Genomic DNA, 18,980 nt, shown 5'->3' on the forward strand with positions numbered 1-18,980 from the left:
GCAGAACTCAGATCGAGGAGAATAAGAATAGAAAGTAAACCAGAGTCAGCTGCCATAAGAAGGTTAATGTGGATAGTGAGTTTAACTATACACAAATCAGTTACTGTTACTTGTCTTTACAGTTTATTTTGTTCCTAATTTTGCTCCTTTTTTAAAAATTGTTTTTCCTACCTCTCAGATGCAGACTATAAAGCTCGTGGTGGTGGGTGATGGTGATTCAGGAAAGCATGAATTCCTCTTGACCTATACAGGCACAGCCTACAAGTAAGAATACATACCCACAGTGAGTAGGTTTAAATACCACAGATAAAATAAAAAATAAAAAAACATTTTTCTCTGCAGGAAACTCGTGGCATGAAAGTCTGCAGACATAAACCAGACAGATTTCAGGTTGCCCTGAACTGCTCTTTTGTGTCACACAGGTTGTGATACTTACAGACCAGTGACTGAACTCTACAGGACACTAAAGACAGACAGTACAAACGGACATACATGCAAAACCAATCGAAGTGGGTTGTGTATTGTGTTCTCACACAATACAGGTCATGGTCAAGGTCAAGGTTCTTTATTTGTCACATGCATAGTTATACAAGTATAACACACAGTGAAATGTAGCCTGACACGCTCCTCGACATGTGCAAAAAAATTGGGGGGGGGGGGAGATTAACTGCCCTTCCAGTAATGTGTAATCAAGGTGGAGTTTAGAAACCTTTGTGTGTGGGTTTCATATCCTTTTAATTCAAGTTCAGTTTGAGGTTGAAGGAGCACTCAAAAACAGCTTTAATGCTAACTCAAAAAGTAGCAAAACTGAAAATTCAAAATAAACATGCAATACAGAGTCCAAAAATGGCTGCGCAGAAGGCAGCGGTGGCGACGCAGTACAGGAGGCCGTCCATGACAGCGATGATGTCCAGCCAGTGTGGCCCCTAAAGTAGCCGGCGACGTTGAGTTGGCGGCCGTAAAAGAGCCAGGTGTACTGGACATGGATGTGCCATCCGAGCATGTTGTGGACCAAATGAGGCAGGACCACACAGCGTGGAAGCTGCAGTTGGAGACTCAGGAGGTGGCTTAGCGGACTCAGAGCGGTCAGCGGACACAAGGTGCTGAAATCCTTCCTTGGACCCTTCAGCGATAATGGACGGCTGAAGCTGCTCCACAGGCCCCTCAGCGAAGACAGAGGACGGCTGAAGCGATCCCTTGAACAGGAGATGGCTGAGCGATCCCTCGGACCCTCCAGAGGAGGAAGGCAGCTGAAACTGTTCTCCTGAACTGCAGAGACAGACACAGGGCCAGCAGATGCAGAGACCTCTAGCTGAACAGGCAGCTGAGCAGATGACTGAGCTGGTGACTGAGTTAATAAGTGAGCTAATATTTGACCTATGGATAGAAGTTTAAGATGATGTAGTAATGGTGGATGATAATCAGGTAGCTGAGTGAATTCTCCTGAGCCTCCAGAACATGAGGAAAACGGCTGGACGGGCTCACCTGCTGGGTCCATGTAATGGCCGTGATCTTCTGTCATGTGAAGGCTGTGTGCAAGTAGGACAGGGCCCAAAGTGCAGACACACAGCTGCAGCTTTAATGCTAACTCAAAAAGTAACAAAACTGAAAATGCAAAATAAACTTACGCAATACAGACAGTGAGAACACACAGCAGAGGATGAGGGTAGACTGCAACACAGACCAAAGAAAACACAGGGCTTAATACACAGGAAGCAATCAGGGAATGAGAGACAGGAGGGAAACACAGCTGGGACCAGGAGCGATTCAAGGATCAGAGCTTTGGGGATGCTGAGCACCCAGAGAGCTGCCCAGCCAGGCAACATAACCTTTACTCATCACGATGAGACTTCTTCCCTGTCTCTGTCAGTCCCTGCATCCTTAAATGTCTCCAGTTGTCCCGAGTTCCCTCTGACTGTCTCCTTGGTGCATTTAAACCCCTGTTCCTCCCTGTCCTCATCGTCTGTTATCTTCGTCTCCGTTATCAGTCGTCATAAATTTACCCTCTCTGTGCAAGTCTGCAAATTTCTTTATTAAATCATAAGATTCTTAAATGCATCAAGTCTCTCTGTGCCTGGGTCCTCATCACTGACATCACTGTCTTGTACATTTTAACACAATTTAATCCCCACATTTGTGAAAGAAAAGCAAAACACTTTTTTGAAAAGTCTGTAACAGAACCATTAAATCTGATAAAGGTTATTTAAATGCTGAATGGATTGGAATAAAAAAAATACATATCCTAACCTTAATTACTGGCAGAGAATAATGAGTGATGCTCATAATGGGTAAAAAGTAAACGGGCACTTGTCTGAGAGAATCGTTTGTATAATAATCAACAAACTAAAATGTGAAATTCTTCTCCTCAGTTCAAAGACTCGTCCAAAAATACACTCAGCTTGCTTTTAAATTCAAATTTGGTCTTGACAAACTCAAAGTTAATTTTGTTTGGTTTCTAACTTCAGAGATATTCGCGCACACACAGAGCTACAGGTCAGTTGTTGCAGTAAAAGCCCATCAAACCTGACCTTGATTTTTCCACAGTGGGTGCCAGAGATTTCACACCACTGCCCGGGGACGCCCTTCCTGTTGGTCGGGACTCAGGTGCATTTAAGAGATGACAGCCACACCCTGGAGAAGCTGGCCCAGAGAAACCAACACGCTGTGACCTTCACGAGTGGAAAGGAACTGACTCGTAAGCTTAAGACTGTTGCACAAAGCCAGCGTACAGCTGGTAAATCCTAGCTGCCTTGATGTGCCCTTTCATTCATTTTTATTGCCCACACTCAATTGTCCAGTCAGATCTCCTAATGCAACCAGCCCCTCGTATACCTTCGCTGAGTGCTCACGCAGCTGAAGGAAAAGGTCAAAAGCTGAAGAAAATGTTAGCTGAATTGAATTTAATCGAATCGAATCGAATTGAATTGAGCAGCACGGTGGTTAGCACTGTTGCTGCACAGCAAGAAGGTCCTGAGTTCAATTCCACCATCAGGCCGGGGTCTTTCTGTGTGGAGTTTGCATGTTCTCCCCGTGTCTGCGTGGGTTCCGTCTGGGTACTCTGGCTTCCTCCCCATATGGAAAAGAAATAGTAAAAACTTATATGTGATTACTCATGAAAGTGGCCACTTTCTCATTACTTTCATACATTGTTTTAGTAAGTACCCAAAACATACAAGTTTCATTATATAATTTTTCAAGGGATCTTATATCTGTTTTCATTCTTATATGCTTTTCATACAAATTTCACACAAGACAGATACAAACTTTATAAGATTTATATACATCTTTTCCATATGGGTCCCACCGTCCAAAGACATACAACTTGTGGGGATAGGTTAATTGGATAATCCAAATTGCCACTAGGTGTGAATGTGCGAGTGAATGTGAGTGTGAATGGTTGTCTGTCCCTGTGTGTTGGCCCTGTGACAGACTGGCGACCTGTCCAGGGTGTACCCCGCCTCTCGCCCTATGACAGCTGGGATGGGCTCCAGCGCCCCCCGCGACCCTGAAAAGGATAAGCGGAAGCGAATGGATGGATGGATTTAATTGAATTGAATTGAACAGGCGAACCTAATAAAGTGGCTGCTGAATGTATGTGGTGTGACTTAAGTGAACTGCACAGTAGTTGGTTACGCATTGTCTTTGTCGTTATTATGATTTGAAATAAATCTTTCACACTTCATTTTTGTGTCTGAACACTTTTACTGTACATTAGGCCAATATTTTTGCAGTTTTCTGTCCAAGGTCAGGACGTTTTCAATAAAATTAAAAAAACAACAACATTTTAACCACTTGAGAGCTGAGTTAAGAGTGGTGAGAATGACATTCCTGCTGTGAGATTTGCACAGCGACTGAGGAAGCAGGGCTGCAGATACCATCCACTGGGAGTCACCAGGATGGACAGAATTAGAAATGAGTATAATAGAGGGAGACAAAGTTAGAGAGGCAAGGATGAAATGGTTTGAACATGTCCAGAGGAGGGATAGTGGATATACTGGGCAAAGGATGTTGAAGATAGAGCTGCCAGGCAGGAGATGGTCTTGGTTTCCTTTCTTAAAAGCAAAATTAAAACCTTATGTACACATTTCACAAAAATGAAGAGAAACTTTTATAGATCAAAAGCACTAAAATGTTTATACCTCATGCAATAAGGGAGGAAGGGAACTTGAATGCGTCACACTCCAGCAGGTGTGAACAGGTAGAACATAAGGTGACACTGACTCAAGGTCAGTGTCACCATGGCAAACAAAGAACCTGAGCTCTGTGACAATGATTGTAATTTAACCCAAAACCATAATCTAAATAATATCGATCAGTTTTCACTTCCTGAATGTTTTTTTCTTTTCTTTTCTTTTCTTTTTTTTTTTTTTTTACAAAATTCTTCCTACAAGGTATAAAAGAAAACAGAAAGTAAGTAAGTAAACAAAATGTAGATTAGATTATGCGTTGTTGGTTTGATCCACGTGAGATAAAACTGGAATGAACTGAAATAGTTTCGTTTTTGAAAAGAGTGCAGAACAGGACCGACTGGATGATCAAACAGTAGCACACTCAGAAGATTTCCTCTGAGTCACTATTATTACGGAGAGTATATTCTCGAGGCCAAACAACCTTCAGATCAGTGTTAAAATTCTGATGAAGCGTGACAGCACGAGGACGCTGATGCTGGAATTATACTGAAAAGCTCCTGACTGACCCGGAGAAGATACTGAGGTAGGCCACAGCCCACAAATCTCCTCTGTGAATATATCAGGCAAGCATCTGTTTGTTTTGTATTATTTGAATTCTGCATATTGTATTTTATAACCAGTTACATCTTGTGTAGACTTTTATCTAACACTGTGCAGTCAGTCATCAGTTTTTGACTGACACAAGAAGAGTTAGAGAAGAGAGGGAGACTTAAGTTAACTGGAAACCCAAACTCTTTACAAGCTTGTTTGATCTTTTTTTTCATATGCTTCACAATCATTTTACTTTAAAAGTAAAATGTATTTAAAACTAGCAATAAATTCAATGACCTCTCATTTAATGTCGTGTTTTGTTGTTTTATGTTATTTGTTAGAACAGAAGTAATGCTAACTCCCAAAAGGTTGATTCTGTTCATCTGGACGTAGAAACGTTTCGTCACTCATCCAACTGACTTCTTCGGTCTCAGCTGACTGCAGGTTTCCCCAAACCTTATTAACAGTACATTTACACAGTGACTGAAACTAGCACCACTGAATGACCAATGGTCTGTGAGGTCAGTTCCTTGATCTGATCAATGGCCATGAGTACCATTCACAGAGAATTGCTGCAATCACAGCATTGTAAGATGAAGAAAGATGTAGCCTCCCCATGATGAGGATTTACACATCCTGGACAGGGAGGAACGCTGGTATGAGCAGGGAGTCAAGAAGGCCATTTACACAAATCTCTGAATCGAGGAGGGGGCCTAAGGGTACATTTTTGTTGATTAGAGAATATTAACTCAAATAGGACTAGAGCGTTAAGTCTAGTGATTTAACTTGGGTTACTCACATCTTGAGACTGTTGCAGAAACCCAGAGTACCCAGAGAGCAAATAAGTCAGTGGATAAGATAAGTCAAAGCTAATGTCGATCACAGAGGACATAAATGAAAAGGCTGTTATTCTCGGGAGGATATGACAAACTAATCCTCTGCTTGCTGTTGACACTGTTTCCGTGAATCGCTCAACAGCGACATCTGCTCGGTTTAAAAAGTAATTGCAGGAAACCTGGAGACAGACTGAAGTTCGTTCACTTTGACATGTGGACAGCAAACGAGTGATGAGTAATCCTGTTTAGTTAACCAAGTGATGATAGAGTTCTAACTGGACAAAATAGAATAACACGGAGCAGAACAAAAATAATAGGAATGACTAATACGTGCTTGTAAAAGTGGGAGTTCATGTGTATCTGTGTGTGAGGGGAGAAGACAGGCTTTACGGTTTATTATTAATAAGAAAGAAGACGAATGTCGCATTTTGCGGCCAAGGTGACATCCTACAGATATCGCTGGAATTCATTCATGACGAGTGAAACCCGTAAACACACAAACGGCACTGTTAACGCGCTCCTATCGTCCTCCTAGCTTCAGTCACGTGGTTTTTCTTAAAGCCATACACGCACCGGTGCGAGGTGTGTGTTTGACACATGCACCGATGCTTCGGTATTGTTTGATCCATCACTGTCGAGTCGAGGCGAGTCGCGCCGAGCCGAGTAAGTGCTAGTGGAAAAGAGGTGTTATTTCCTCATATTGTCCTTTTTATTTCTTTAAATTCTGTGTCTTCCTTCTCCTCAGATGAAAGACATTAAATGTGTGGTGGTGGGTGACTATGAAGCAGGAAAGACCTGCCTGCTCAATTCCTACACAACTGACAAGCTTCCCATTGGAGATTTCCCCACGGTGAGTATCCGAAAACAGCACAGAGTCAAGTGGCTTCCATTCACCAGCTGTGAAACGGCTCAAAAGCCAGCTTGTTATTAACTTAAGAGTGTTCTCTGGAATACTCGGTGTTTGGCTCCATGCTGTCACACAGGAAGTGGTAAATGGTTGTAACTATCTAATCTCTGCAGGTAGAAGAGTGAAAGCAAGGCTCTGTGCAGTCATTGTAATGCTGACAAAGGGCTGGACTGGGGATCATTTCTGTTGATTGACGGATATAATACACTTGACAATAACTTAAAGTTACACTTTCGCTATTAGCGATGGCTCATGGTCAGAGTAGCCATTGGTTTTACCTGAAATCTCTCCCTTCCTAATTGTCCCTCCATCTATTTTCTTAACACATGAATTCATCTTCCTCTGTCTCTTCCTCACTTCTCCACAGCTGGTGCCAGCAGCAGCCTCCTGTGACTGTGAGGTCTGTTTTCTAGTTGTTACTGGTAATAAAGTTCATCAGCACCCTGACAGCTAACATTGTCTCTCAGCTTTTCACCACTTCTTCAACACTGAAACTTAAGCGGCGTGAGCGCACAGGTGGGCGAAGGGACAGTGTAGTGCCAAAAAGTGATCGCCTGCCAAAAACTGATTTCCAATGTTTCCGTGTGTTTTTTATGTGTGATATCTTTACGTATGTTGGTAAATAGAGTTTGGTGAACAGAGTTTACAAAGGGGTTATATATACAATTTAAAAATTACCTGTTTTTTAAGTATCTTTATAACTCTGTGTTATTGTACTTACATTATAACCAATTCAGTCCTTTTTGTCCACTTAAAATATGTTTACAGAACTAATATTTGTTGCACTTTCTGCTGTCGTCTTGGCCAGATTACTCTTACAAAAGACATTTTTAATGTCAACAGGATTTTTTTTAACTGCATAAATAAATGATATATAACAATCACTGCCAAAAACTGATCGTGGCTTCTACCTTGTTACAGGAATGTTGTTTGTGGCTCAAGATGACTTGGTATCATTCATGTGGGATATGTTTGACATATGTTTCACATATTATAGACCAACAAGTTATTTATAGCAGTTTAAATACGAGCAATCTTTTTTTGGCAAATACCAGAAATCAGTTTTTGGCAGACAATCACTTTTTGGCACAACACCGCTCGCATTAGATTTGATTGGGCAATCCAGTGTCAGCAATGAAAATGAACGAATGGGCGAATAGGTCAGTCTGTGTTTAGTTTAACTTCCATCAAGGTTCACTGTGTGGTGGACGGCAATGGGACCAAAAGTGAAGGACACTGAAGATATAAAACTCAAAAACCTGTTTTATTATTTATAAGCGCTTACAAAAATGCATCAAAAAGGCAGGTCAGGGGTGCCGGTTTAGATCACTGGGATGAGCAGGTGACCATGTGCTGAGTGGCAGGAAGTGGCCAGCCTGGGTTGGAGTCTGACCCACAGCTCTTCGGTGCATTTATTTCCTTTCTCTTTGTCGCTATTTACTGAAAGGGCCAAAAAGATTTTTATTTTTTATATTTTAAAGCAAAAAATGCTTCTTAGAAAATGCGTGACAATGGAGGGCAAAACAAAGAACAGAAACAAAATGAGGGGTTAAATACACAAGAGGAGATGAGGGCAGAGTGGAGACGACTCGGGCAAAACTGAACATAACGCACATGAGACGAAAGACTATCAAAATAAAACGAGATGTTATCAAACACGGAAACAGAAGAACGCAAAGACAGAAGGGAAATCAACACGGAGAGAAGACTGACATCATACATGAGGCACAAAACACAGAGAAGAAACTAGGACAGACTGGAAGAGAAAGGAAACTGCTGTCATCTGAAGACCATAGAAAACAAAACTGAAAAGCACTAGGAAATAATATAATACTCACAAGCACGAAGCAGAGCTTGAACACAGATCACATCATGAGCACACAAAAACTCAAGACACTGGGTCAAAGATGCAGGACCATGACGACTTCCTCCCAAATCATGATGTTAGTTTCCCTCAGCTGTGTTCCTACTTGTTTCCTCTCCCCTCGTTATCTTGTAAGTATTTTTTGTCTCCCCCTGTCCTTTGTCACGTCCTCATTCATGGTCCTGTGTCTCCCTGCTCTGTGTTTCAGAGTTTTCAGTTTCCCCTTTCCTGCCCTGCTTCTGTGTTGGCCTTTTGTATTCTGTTAAAACAGCAGCATTAAAGCTCTTTTTCCATTAGTACCTATTTGGATCGGCTCGAAGCGGCACAACTCGTTTTCCATTACAGTGGGATACCACCTAATGCACGTGGGGTTATTAAAGCAGCGCGGCCGACAGTCTCACGATGTGATTAGTATGTGACACGAACGCCACAACAAAGGCAGACGTCGAGGCAACGATCTACCTGCCGCACAGTCTGTGGCTTTTTTTCAGACTTGAGAACCACAATGTTGTTTTTTGGTGACATGAAGTCTTCTGACGTCACATTTTCAGGTCGCCTTGGATCGCTCAAAACCCCATGGAGTAGGTATTTAAAAAGTAGCTGGTACCAGGTACTATGACCTACAGGAAAAACCCTGAAAACACAAGTAGGTACTAATGGAAAAGGGACTTAAGAATGATTTTGAGTTCTTTCTTCCTGCCACACAGCCGTACCTGGACAAAAACAAACATGGTGTTCACCTTACGGCTCTTCACCTAAATTGTGCTCAGTGTCAAGGTCACATTCGTTTCCTGGGCAATAACCTGTGAATTGTGATGGGCTGTGACTACATCACTGCCACTCTTAATTGCTTATTGTCTCATTGATTGTATAAATATTAACCTTCTTGTTCCTGCCTATATTTTCCTGTTGTTATTAACTATCTAACAACTCGTTGTCAGTGCTGTAGTTGTATCTTAAACCTTTAAGTCATCAGGCCTTAAGTTGAATAACCAGAGTGTCCTCTCTAATCTCCCAGCTGTGCCCTGCATACTTTCTTTAATCTTTGCTTTGTGTTGAGCTGTTTCATGCCAGTGCTGGCTCTTGTGGTGGTGTTTCCTGTCACTCATCTAACAAATAACCACCGCAGTAAGAAAACAGGTCACCTGTAACATTGTTTTTCCAGAGTATTTCTGACTCTTGTTTCACGCCATAACTAAAACATAGCATACCGTTGAGAATGAGTACATATAAATACATTTAAAAACATGCTCTAGGGTATACGTCTGTTTTCCTCCAGTTCTTTTCGATGCGCCTGCAAGATAACCAAAAATGTGGACGACATATTGAAATGCCCTAAAACTAGAAGTGCTACCATTTGGAAGTCAAAGCCAGAATCACAGTGCTGTACTCTGGTTTCTGTGCTTGTTTTGTTAGTGTTAGCAACCATAATAAGTGAAAATCGTCGCTGCAGACAAACCCGTTTGATCTGCTGGCCGTTATCTTGAAAACAAGATGATCACGATCAAAGGATTGGTCACTGGAATTCATTTCACTGCAAAGCTTTTGTTTTGGTAACACAAAACATCTCTTTAGTTGACAGTGGTGCGTTTTTACCTCTCACTAAAAAATCTAACTCACTCGATGTTCAGTTCAGTTCCCACCAAAACCACTAAAGAGAGCCTTTCAGCCAAGGATGTCAATCTAAAGGAAGCAGCAGTCACAACATTTAGTCTGTGCGTGACCACGGTGTTGGCATGTGACCAATATATGATTTGACTTTATGTCTATTGCTATCATATTTTTATGCCATCGCCTTCTGATGGGTTGCCCTACGCAGACAGAAGTTTTGAGCACAGGCAGAAGGTTTCCTTTTCTTTTTTGCAAATGGTATAGTTTGGGCTGGAGCCAGTGACCTTGAAACCTCCTTCAGTAGATCTGTGATAGATCTCATCATGCACCGAGTTGTCCTTTAGTCAGCTTTTCACCCACTATGTGTTTTTGCACCACTCTGCATTTAACCTCTTAAGCACCCACGCATAACCGTAAATGTGATCTCCTCCCCTTTGCCCCGTATCTGGGGATATGGGTGCTTAAGAGGGTAATCGATAGTTATTATTAATCTCTGCATCCCACTGAGCCTGGTTCCGCCTGAGGTTTCTACCTATTTAAACAGAGTATTTCCTTCCCAGTGTCTCCAAAGCTCTTGCTCATAGGTCATCAGATTTTGTTTTGTTTTCTTTTTTTTTGGGGGGGGGGGTTGGTAGTGGGTTCAGTTTTCTCTGTAGTGTTGCAGGGCCTCTTGCAGTATAAAGTGTAGTGATGATGTGATGAAGCCCTGTGAATGTGTCAAATCTTTCTCCTAGAGCAGGGCTGTCCAACTCCAGTCCTCGAGAGCTACCGTCCTGCAGCTTTTAGATGCATCTTTGTTCTGACACACCTGAATCAGATGAATGGCTTGTTATCAGGCCTTTGCCAAACTTGATGGCATGCTGAAGAGGTAATCCAACCGTTTGTTTCATCTGTGTTGGAGTAGGGATGGATCTAAAAGGTGCAGGACAATAGCTCTCGAGGAGTGGGATTGGGCACCCCGTCACACCATTCAACGGCTTATTTGGAAGTACTACTACTCCGCATTTGTTGTACAGCAGCCCTGCCGTGATAATACATTCATTTATTTATTTATTTAGAAAGAGGGACAATACATATTAATGAATATTTTAACAAATAGCCTTGGGCTAATTTCCATCTGCAGACTCTCTGGCAGGTTGGTGTTAAACACAAGTTAATAATAACATACAGAGACAATATTTACAGGTCATGTGACAAGGACAAAAACAGTGATCACATTATACTAGAACAAACAATGACAAGAACTTTGTATATTAGACAGGCAGATTTAAATAATTTGAAATTAGTAAAATTTTGAAACTTGTATTTATCTAAAATTTGACAATGGTGATATGAAAAAGGTTCCTTATCTAATATTTTCAATGATCTTTGTAGCACACTTCGATTGGCCCGATAGCAGCAAAGCTTGTATAGGACCAACTTGTAATACAGTATTCAATATGAGCCGGTATCATAGAGCGCAGGAATGTAATCGCTGCTGTCTGTTAATGATGTGCGGATATGTCTAAAGTTCTGTGTATTAACATTTACAGTTTTCACTACATATGGTCTGCATAACAGTTGATATATAAACGTATTGATGTATCAATTGCAGAATACCCATACGAGGTCCTGTATAATATAAATATATACATGCACACTCACCCCTCACTAACCATCCCCTTTGAGACTGATTTAAGACTTAAGACTTGAACAGAAGAGCAGGTATAACGTAACAGCTATAGCTTTGAATTTAGAGGATCTGCTGGGGATCAGTATGAGCCGGAGTGCTGCCAAGCTTGTTATACAGAGGGAGAACCCTGCTGCTCCCTCTCGACAGCTATGTCCTCACACAATATGCTCAGGTGTTATAGTGACTTTGTGCTAAAGACCTGGCAGGTTGCAGACCACTGAGTATCTGATCCAACACTGCTCAAGATCTACTTACAGTTCTGTGAAAACGAAAGGTCAGGGATTCAATCTCTGGCTGCTCTAGTTCATGGGTGTCCTTTGTCAAGATGATGAACCTCCAACTCGTTGACGCATTTATGTGAGTGTGTGGAACGTATGAGCACCTTTAAGGTTTAATAAGAGTGGGAAACTTTTCGTGTATTTATGGCACTTAAACAAAACTTGGTCAGATTTCACCAGTTTATTCTGTCAGCATCCACAAACATGTTTTGTTTCAGCAGTGTAATCTTTGTTTAACACTGGAACTACGTGGCTTTGGTTCAGCTCCACAGACTAACTGAGACGACACTCGTTCAGAGGTTTAACTAGTCCAGAAGTCTACTTCCAGTTTTGTTTGGAGTACATCTGCAATCAAGGTTTTTCACAGGTTTACTTTCTTTTTCTTTGTTTCCTCACTCCTTGCCTTCTGTCCCCCCAGTCGTTTGCTACCTGTGTGAAGACAGTGAAGATCAATGACGAGGAGTACAATCTGCAACTGTGTGACACTTCAGGTAAAAAATACACATAAACTGAAACAAAACAGATACTAATAGCAACAGCTGTAGCATATTTATATTAGTAGCAGTATTTCCTGTAATGTTCGGAGCTGCTGGTGATGGATAGGATCCTATAGCAATTTGAAATCTTACTACACTGTCCTTATGAAGTTCCTTATGAAATCTTTATTTTTGGGTTGCGGCACTTATGAAACACGAACAGTTATCTGGCAACAGCTGTCAATCAAAGCAGCCATGCCACTGACTTTAAGCCTCACCAGTATCTTGATGGGTGATTTAGAAAAACATTACCCACCATACAGTTTCTATGAGGGAATAAATCAGTCCAGAGATGACAAAACTGTGTTTTGTATCAGGTTGAGAATGTAATTATTTCTGCTGTAAAGTTTTAGCCCCAAGTGGATATTAAAGGAACTGCATTCACATTTTTCAGCCTCGGAGATAACTGCTTATATTTGCCTTGCTTTGGTTGCACTGTTTGTTGCGGATCTTTTTCGTGTGTGTCTGCCTCTGCAGGTCAGGAGAACTACGAAAACATCCGACTTAACACGTACACTGACACCGACGTCTTCCTTGTCTGTTTCTCTGTCGTATCGCCCTCAACCTTTGAGAACGTCACAGACAAGGTTCGTTTAGATGGTTTGTGTGTTTTATTTCTAATTTGATGCTCATGTCCTTCACTTTAATTACTACCATAACTAGAAATATAATGAGCCAAACTCTAAGGATAAACACACACAGAGCAGAGATCGTTAGGGTTGCAGTGAAACTGCATCAAACCTTTAGCTTGTCTTTTTACAGTGGGTGCCAGAGATTTTACGCTTCTCTCCAAAGACGCCATTCCTGCTGGTTGGGACTCAGGTGGATCTGAGAGATAACGAGAACACCCTGGAACAAGCCCTGACCTTTACGAGTGGCGAGGAACTGGCTCATGAGCTGAAGGCCGTTAAATACATGGAGTGTTCGGCTCGGACTCAGGTACAGAGAGAGAAAAATAAGTCTGCTGGTGGGATTCTCTGTTGAGAAAGAAGCCTTGGTATCTATACGTTTTGGGCAATTAGAATAAAAGAAATATGAACATCATCATTACTCACAGAGTCACAGGAAGTCTTTACACTTAATAAAAAGGCATCAAAAGCCATTTGTCAAAACCTAGTGGAAGTAAAAAATAACTACAAAACATCTCAGGTTGGGGTCCTGGTTACATACTCCTGATATATCTAAAACAATCACCACCACGGGGGGTCGTGGTCTGGTCCCGCCTTCGCCATTGTGGTTGATGTGGAGGTAGGGACGGGCTTACGGGGTCTGGAGAATCCCTAGGGACGTTATCCCTGGAGGACTTAACCCAGGGGTTGTGGTCATAACCTGTTTAGTGCCCCCCCCCCCCTTTGGCCACTTGTGCCTCAATTTTATTCCACAACTTAGACATCCACATTACTCACACTCTCATAACACATACATATAGGGCCTTGAAGGTGGGCACATTAACAGCGTCTAGTGGACGGTCTGTGTATTCAACCCCACCTCTGGCGCCGGTGCCCACCTCTCAGTTTTAAATCCATGTAGACATGGAGGGTTCTCAGGAGGGGCCGTGCTAACACCTGCTGCTCTCTGGCAGCACCATGCTCTCCCGTGTTTTAAATGCACCTTCGAACAACACGCAGCAACACTACACATGAGCGAGAGGAGGGAGGTGTGGGGTCTTCACACACTCCTGTTCTCTGCTGGCCATTGGGGCGGGGGGGCTGGGAGAAGGTGTTGGCCGTCCAATTGGGATCTAGGATGCGGGGCCTCCCTGCTGCTGCGGAGCCTGGAGCGGTCTGCTTGCCTCCACCCCGGGGGAAAGGGTAACTGGTCTAGGTGCCGTTTCCACCTCTAGGGGCGAGGGTACCTGGACCTGGGGTATAGAGTTTGTTTGGGGAGTGGCCTCTGGGCCTGCGGCTCGGTTCACTCTGGCACAGCTGGCTGCCGGCAGAGCCGGCGGGCACGCCACTGCAGCCCCCTCTGGCTTCTGCTCCGTGGCTACTGGGTGACCCCTCATCTGGGCTCTCCTCAGCTCTTCCCAGGAGGGTGACACGGATGCCCCTCCGGTGGTCCTCCTTGGGCTCTCGCACTCTGGGGCCTCTGGATGTCTGGGGCCTGGATCTCCTCTATGCCTGCTTCATGCCCTGGGGGACGGGGCTATGGCTCTCTACATCCTCTAGCAGACCATTGCATGGAGAAACCTTTTGAATACAAGCGCGCTGATCCACACAGGTGTGCACACGGGTGTTCACTGTTCATAGACATAAACTACACCTTCATTGGCTACATTGTGCGCTGTCGGTCCTGCTTGCTACACAACAACATTCAATATTTAGTATTTACTGCTGTTTACACTTAGCTAGATTAACGTGATGGTGTTGTGTTTAGTATGTTGCTCTGTTTTTTTTTTTTTTTTTTTGTTGTTGCTTGTTTTCTATTCTCTCTCTCAACAGGTGATCCAGGAGATTTTAATTTTTTTTTCTCCCCTCCTTTCTCACTGTCCCTCTCCCCTTCTGTTTTTCTTTTCCTTCCTCTTTCTTTCTCCCTTTCCTATCCCTCACTCATGTCTCTCCCGTCTGTAACAACTGAAAATAAAATAAAATAAATAATAACAACAAAGGTCGATCAAAAGGACCAATACGGCAAGGCCGTGATGATCCATTTGGCAAAGTAAATCCATTGGCGATCCTTGTTGGTCTTCAGACAACAATTCTGACGGCTAAAGAACCAAATGGGACAGGCAAAAAAACAAAACAAAACAAAAAAACAATCACCACATGGAGGCTCAACGTGCACCCGTTTTACGACATCTACCAACTTAAAACAGAATAGATCAGCAAAGCATGGTGAATTTACCGATGATACTGTTTAAAATTGCAACATAAACTAAATAATTAAGATAAAAAAAATTACAAATCACAAAAATTAAAGATCATAACAAAATTTTTAAGTATGGCTCAACATATTTGAGTAAAATACTGGCCTCTATGACTCTAATACCCGCAGCACCTCACCCAGAAGGCTTCGGCATCCCCTCTCTGTGGGTGAGCCCAGACCCCACAGGGGAAGCTCATTTCCACTGCTTGTATCTGCAGCCACTGCCCTACAAATCAGTCTGCCAACCTCCTGCTCCACTCTCACCTCACACCTGTTCTTAGGCAGCAGCTCCTCTCCCATTTCTAACTGAGAACAGTGGCCTTAGTTGCGAGCTGCAGTTCATCACGCAGTGAAGCCAAAATAACCAAAGCATCCTCAGCAGGGAAAGAGGAAACCCTCTGTGCCTAAAAATTAATAACAATTATGAACAGAACCTTTCTCAGAGTGACACTAAAAACTAGTTCATGCATGTATTACTTCTAGGCTAGACTACAGTAATTCGTTACTATCAGGATGTCCTGAAAACTCCCTGAGACGGCTTCAGTACTCTTGCTGCAGGGACTAGAAAGAGAGAGCATATTTCTCCTGTTTTGGCTTCCCTTCAATGGCTTCCTGTTAAATCCAGAATTGAATTCAAAGTCCTGCTCCTCACATACAAGGTCTTAAATAATCAGGCCCCACCTTATCTTAATGACCTTGTAGTACCATATCAGCCTATTAGAGCACTTCGCTCTCGCTCTGCAGGCCTACTTGTTGTTCCTAGAGTATTTAAAAGTAGAACGGGAGGCAGAGCCTTCAGTTTTCAGGCCCCTCTTCTGTGGAACCAGCTTCCAGTTTGGATTCAGGAGACAGACACTATCTCTACTTTCAAGATTAGGCTTCAAACTTTCCTTTTATTAAAGCATATAGTTAGTGCTGGAACAGGTGACCTTGAATCCCCCCTTAGTTACACTACAATAGGTCGAGGGTGCTGGGGGATTCCCATGATGCATTTAGTGTTTCTTCTTCACTCACTATGCCTCTCTGGATTGAATCATTAGTTATTATTAATCTCTGGTTCTCTTTCACAGCATGTCTTTTGTCCTGTCTTCCTTCTCTCACCCCAATTGGCCACGGCAGATGGCCCCGCCCCTCCCTGACCCTGGTTCTGCTGAAGGTTTCTTCCTGTTAAAAGGGAGTTTTTCCTTCTGTCATCAAAGTGCTTGCTCATAGGGGCTCATATGACTGTTGGGGTTTTCTTTGTATTTCTCTGTTTTCTTTGTATTATTGTCAGGTCTCTACCTTACAATATAAAACTGCCACGCACCTTTGAATATGTTCAGAGGATAAATACTTGATGCAGTGTGTTCAAGGACCAGGATAAAAACTGCCTTTCTCTTCCTGAATCTGAGGTTTGATCAGTGCCTTTCAAGGAAGGAACAGTCTGTGGCAAACAGGGGAGCCACCTCCCCAGTGTGCCAGCACAGAGGCGCTGTACTCAACGTCCATGCAATGTTTCAGAGGCACGTCAGCAGGACTGCAGAGACCATCATGATTTCTCACATCTTAGATTTTTCCTTGTAGAGTATCAAAATAAACAGTTTATATTCACAATATTTCCTGTTTATCTTGATACTCTGCTAGGAAATAGATCTTTATTTTGATCTGATAACTCCACCTCTCTCTGAAGTAGAAATCTTTTTTTCCTCTTGTTAAATTTGAGTGTCTCTTTCTGTCTCGTTTTCAGGAAGGAGTGAGGGAGGTGTTTGAAGAGGCCATCCTGGCAACTCGAAATCCTACAGATAAAAAATCCACTTACTTCTGTGTTCTGCTATAAACGGAAAAGGAGAAGTAGAAGAGGAAAAGAGGGTTTAGGAGGAAGAAGGGGAGGTGGACCCGGAATCATTAGCCCATATGAGTGTTCAGCCATAATGGCATAGGCTGGAGTCTGTGAATCGACATCATAATTTATTAATTAATTTTAAATTTAAAATGTTTTACATTTTAAAATAGATGTGTGTGTGTGTGTGTGTGTGTGGGGGGGGGGGGTTAAGTTAGGAAGAGAATTAAACAGTTTTACAGCAGTAATCTTTTGCCTGCTATGGACCGTTTTCCCTCCTCCATTTGGGATGGAGGCTGCACAGCATCCTGGTGAGGCCGAAGAATTGCTGCTTTTCTGGATACTGTGACAATGTTAAACTGTGCTAAACCTCCACATCTCTGAAATGATTTAATAGGTAATATATTTATTTACTTGTTTATTTCATATATAAATGATTATATTTTTAGTTGGCTGTTTACTATTTTTGATTGTTAGTCAGAGAACTGAGTAACTGCACTGTCGTGTTTTCTTTGTGGTGAATGACAATAAAGAATCCTTGAATCCTTTAAACTGTACATTGTAAAGCTTCTCTTAAATTATCTGAATTCATTTCCTGGTTAGAGCTAAACATTTAAAAGTGCTTAATACATTTGACACATTTAGTACTCGATACATGACAGAGCACACATCCCTGCTGTGTCTCTGGGAGCTGTTAAATCAGGGTTCTGGAACTTTTTCCTCCCTAAATAAGAGTCAGGCAAGGTTATTTTTTTAAAGTTCCTCTCTAATAATGTCTGAATTCATTTACTGATTATAAGTAAACATTTGAAATGTGTTTAATTCAATCTGCAGATCAAATGCTCCCTACATGAGAGTGGACACGTGGTTTACGTCTGCAGAGCAGATGCAGTGTCCACTCACAGAACTCTAGGGGGAGCTGCTCCACAGGTTTTCAGTGGGCCCTGGTGGATCTGGTATGTAAATGACCTGGGTTCATTTTGATTGGCAGACTAAAATGGATCCTTCAGACCAACATGGCATGGAGGCTGAGACCCGCTCACTCCTTTGTCTGACTAACAGCAGCAGCCAGGCGTGAACCAGACGGAAAAGAAAAAATGAATTAGCCCTTCATTCACAGCACAGCCCGATCTCTCTCTCCTACTCCCATCCTCTTCTTCAATGCCTTCTCCCATCAGCCTTTTCTCCGTGCGTCTTTGTGTCTTTTGTCTGAGCCTTTGAGGTCTTTGTGTTTGAGTCCTCTCAGCTCACCTAAAAACTTGAGTCATCATCCTTTCGCAACAGTTTCTAACCACAGTGATCACTGATACAAACTGCAGGAGCAACATGTTTACAGTTGTCTTATGTGGAGCTCTACCCTCATCATGTTCGAGACATAAACCACTCAAATGAGCTTAAAGGCCATTTATCAGATCTCATTTAATACACTGTTATATGCAGTTACACCTCTGGATAAAAATAACCTGAACACAATCCCATCCACATAAACATGCAGATTTTTATCCACCGAAAAACTTTCAAGTGAGACTTCCCAGAGGTGAGGAAATAGAAAAAGTAGAAAATCAGTGTATAAAATGTTGGTTTTCAGGCTTATATGCAGAAATGTGTCCTTGTTGTGCAGATGATAATAAATTAAAGGTCATTCCACACCAGGTAGTTTGCAAGGAGGTAAAAGATGCATTAATGCTCATTTAAATCCATTTAAAGTATCTGGAGCAAAAGTACTTATCATGCAGAATAATGTACATGATATTAATGACTTTATATGATACAGGGACTAAATACAGCCTGAGGGTCAGAGATGGCCTGCAAACCAACATCAATAAGATGTAGCAATATGTCAAGAGGAGTGACAACAGTGAGTCTGCACT

General features: G+C 42.4%; 1 protein-coding gene across 2 annotated transcripts; it reads left to right on the forward strand.

The window, feature by feature from the left end:
* Window positions 1-4,564: 4,564 nt before the first annotated feature.
* LOC101466863 (cell division control protein 42 homolog) lies at window positions 4,565-17,649 on the forward strand. 2 transcript variants are annotated; one of them, XM_014411032.3, is made up of 6 exons: window positions 4,565-4,713; window positions 6,303-6,407; window positions 12,308-12,380; window positions 12,903-13,012; window positions 13,188-13,364; window positions 17,017-17,649. In XM_014411032.3, exons 2-6 carry the CDS (start codon window positions 6,303-6,305, stop codon window positions 17,104-17,106), a joined length of 555 nt encoding a protein of 184 aa, XP_014266518.1. In that variant the 5' UTR covers window positions 4,565-4,713; the 3' UTR covers window positions 17,107-17,649. The 2 variants fall into 2 exon arrangements, with proteins under 2 accessions (XP_014266518.1, XP_014266517.1); XM_014411031.3 differs by lacking the exon at window positions 4,565-4,713 and adding an exon at window positions 6,094-6,220.
* Window positions 17,650-18,980: the final 1,331 nt, after the last annotated feature.

Source organism: Maylandia zebra, linkage group LG22 (genome assembly GCF_041146795.1).
Source record: "Maylandia zebra isolate NMK-2024a linkage group LG22, Mzebra_GT3a, whole genome shotgun sequence".
Classification (NCBI taxonomy): domain Eukaryota; kingdom Metazoa; phylum Chordata; class Actinopteri; order Cichliformes; family Cichlidae; genus Maylandia; species Maylandia zebra.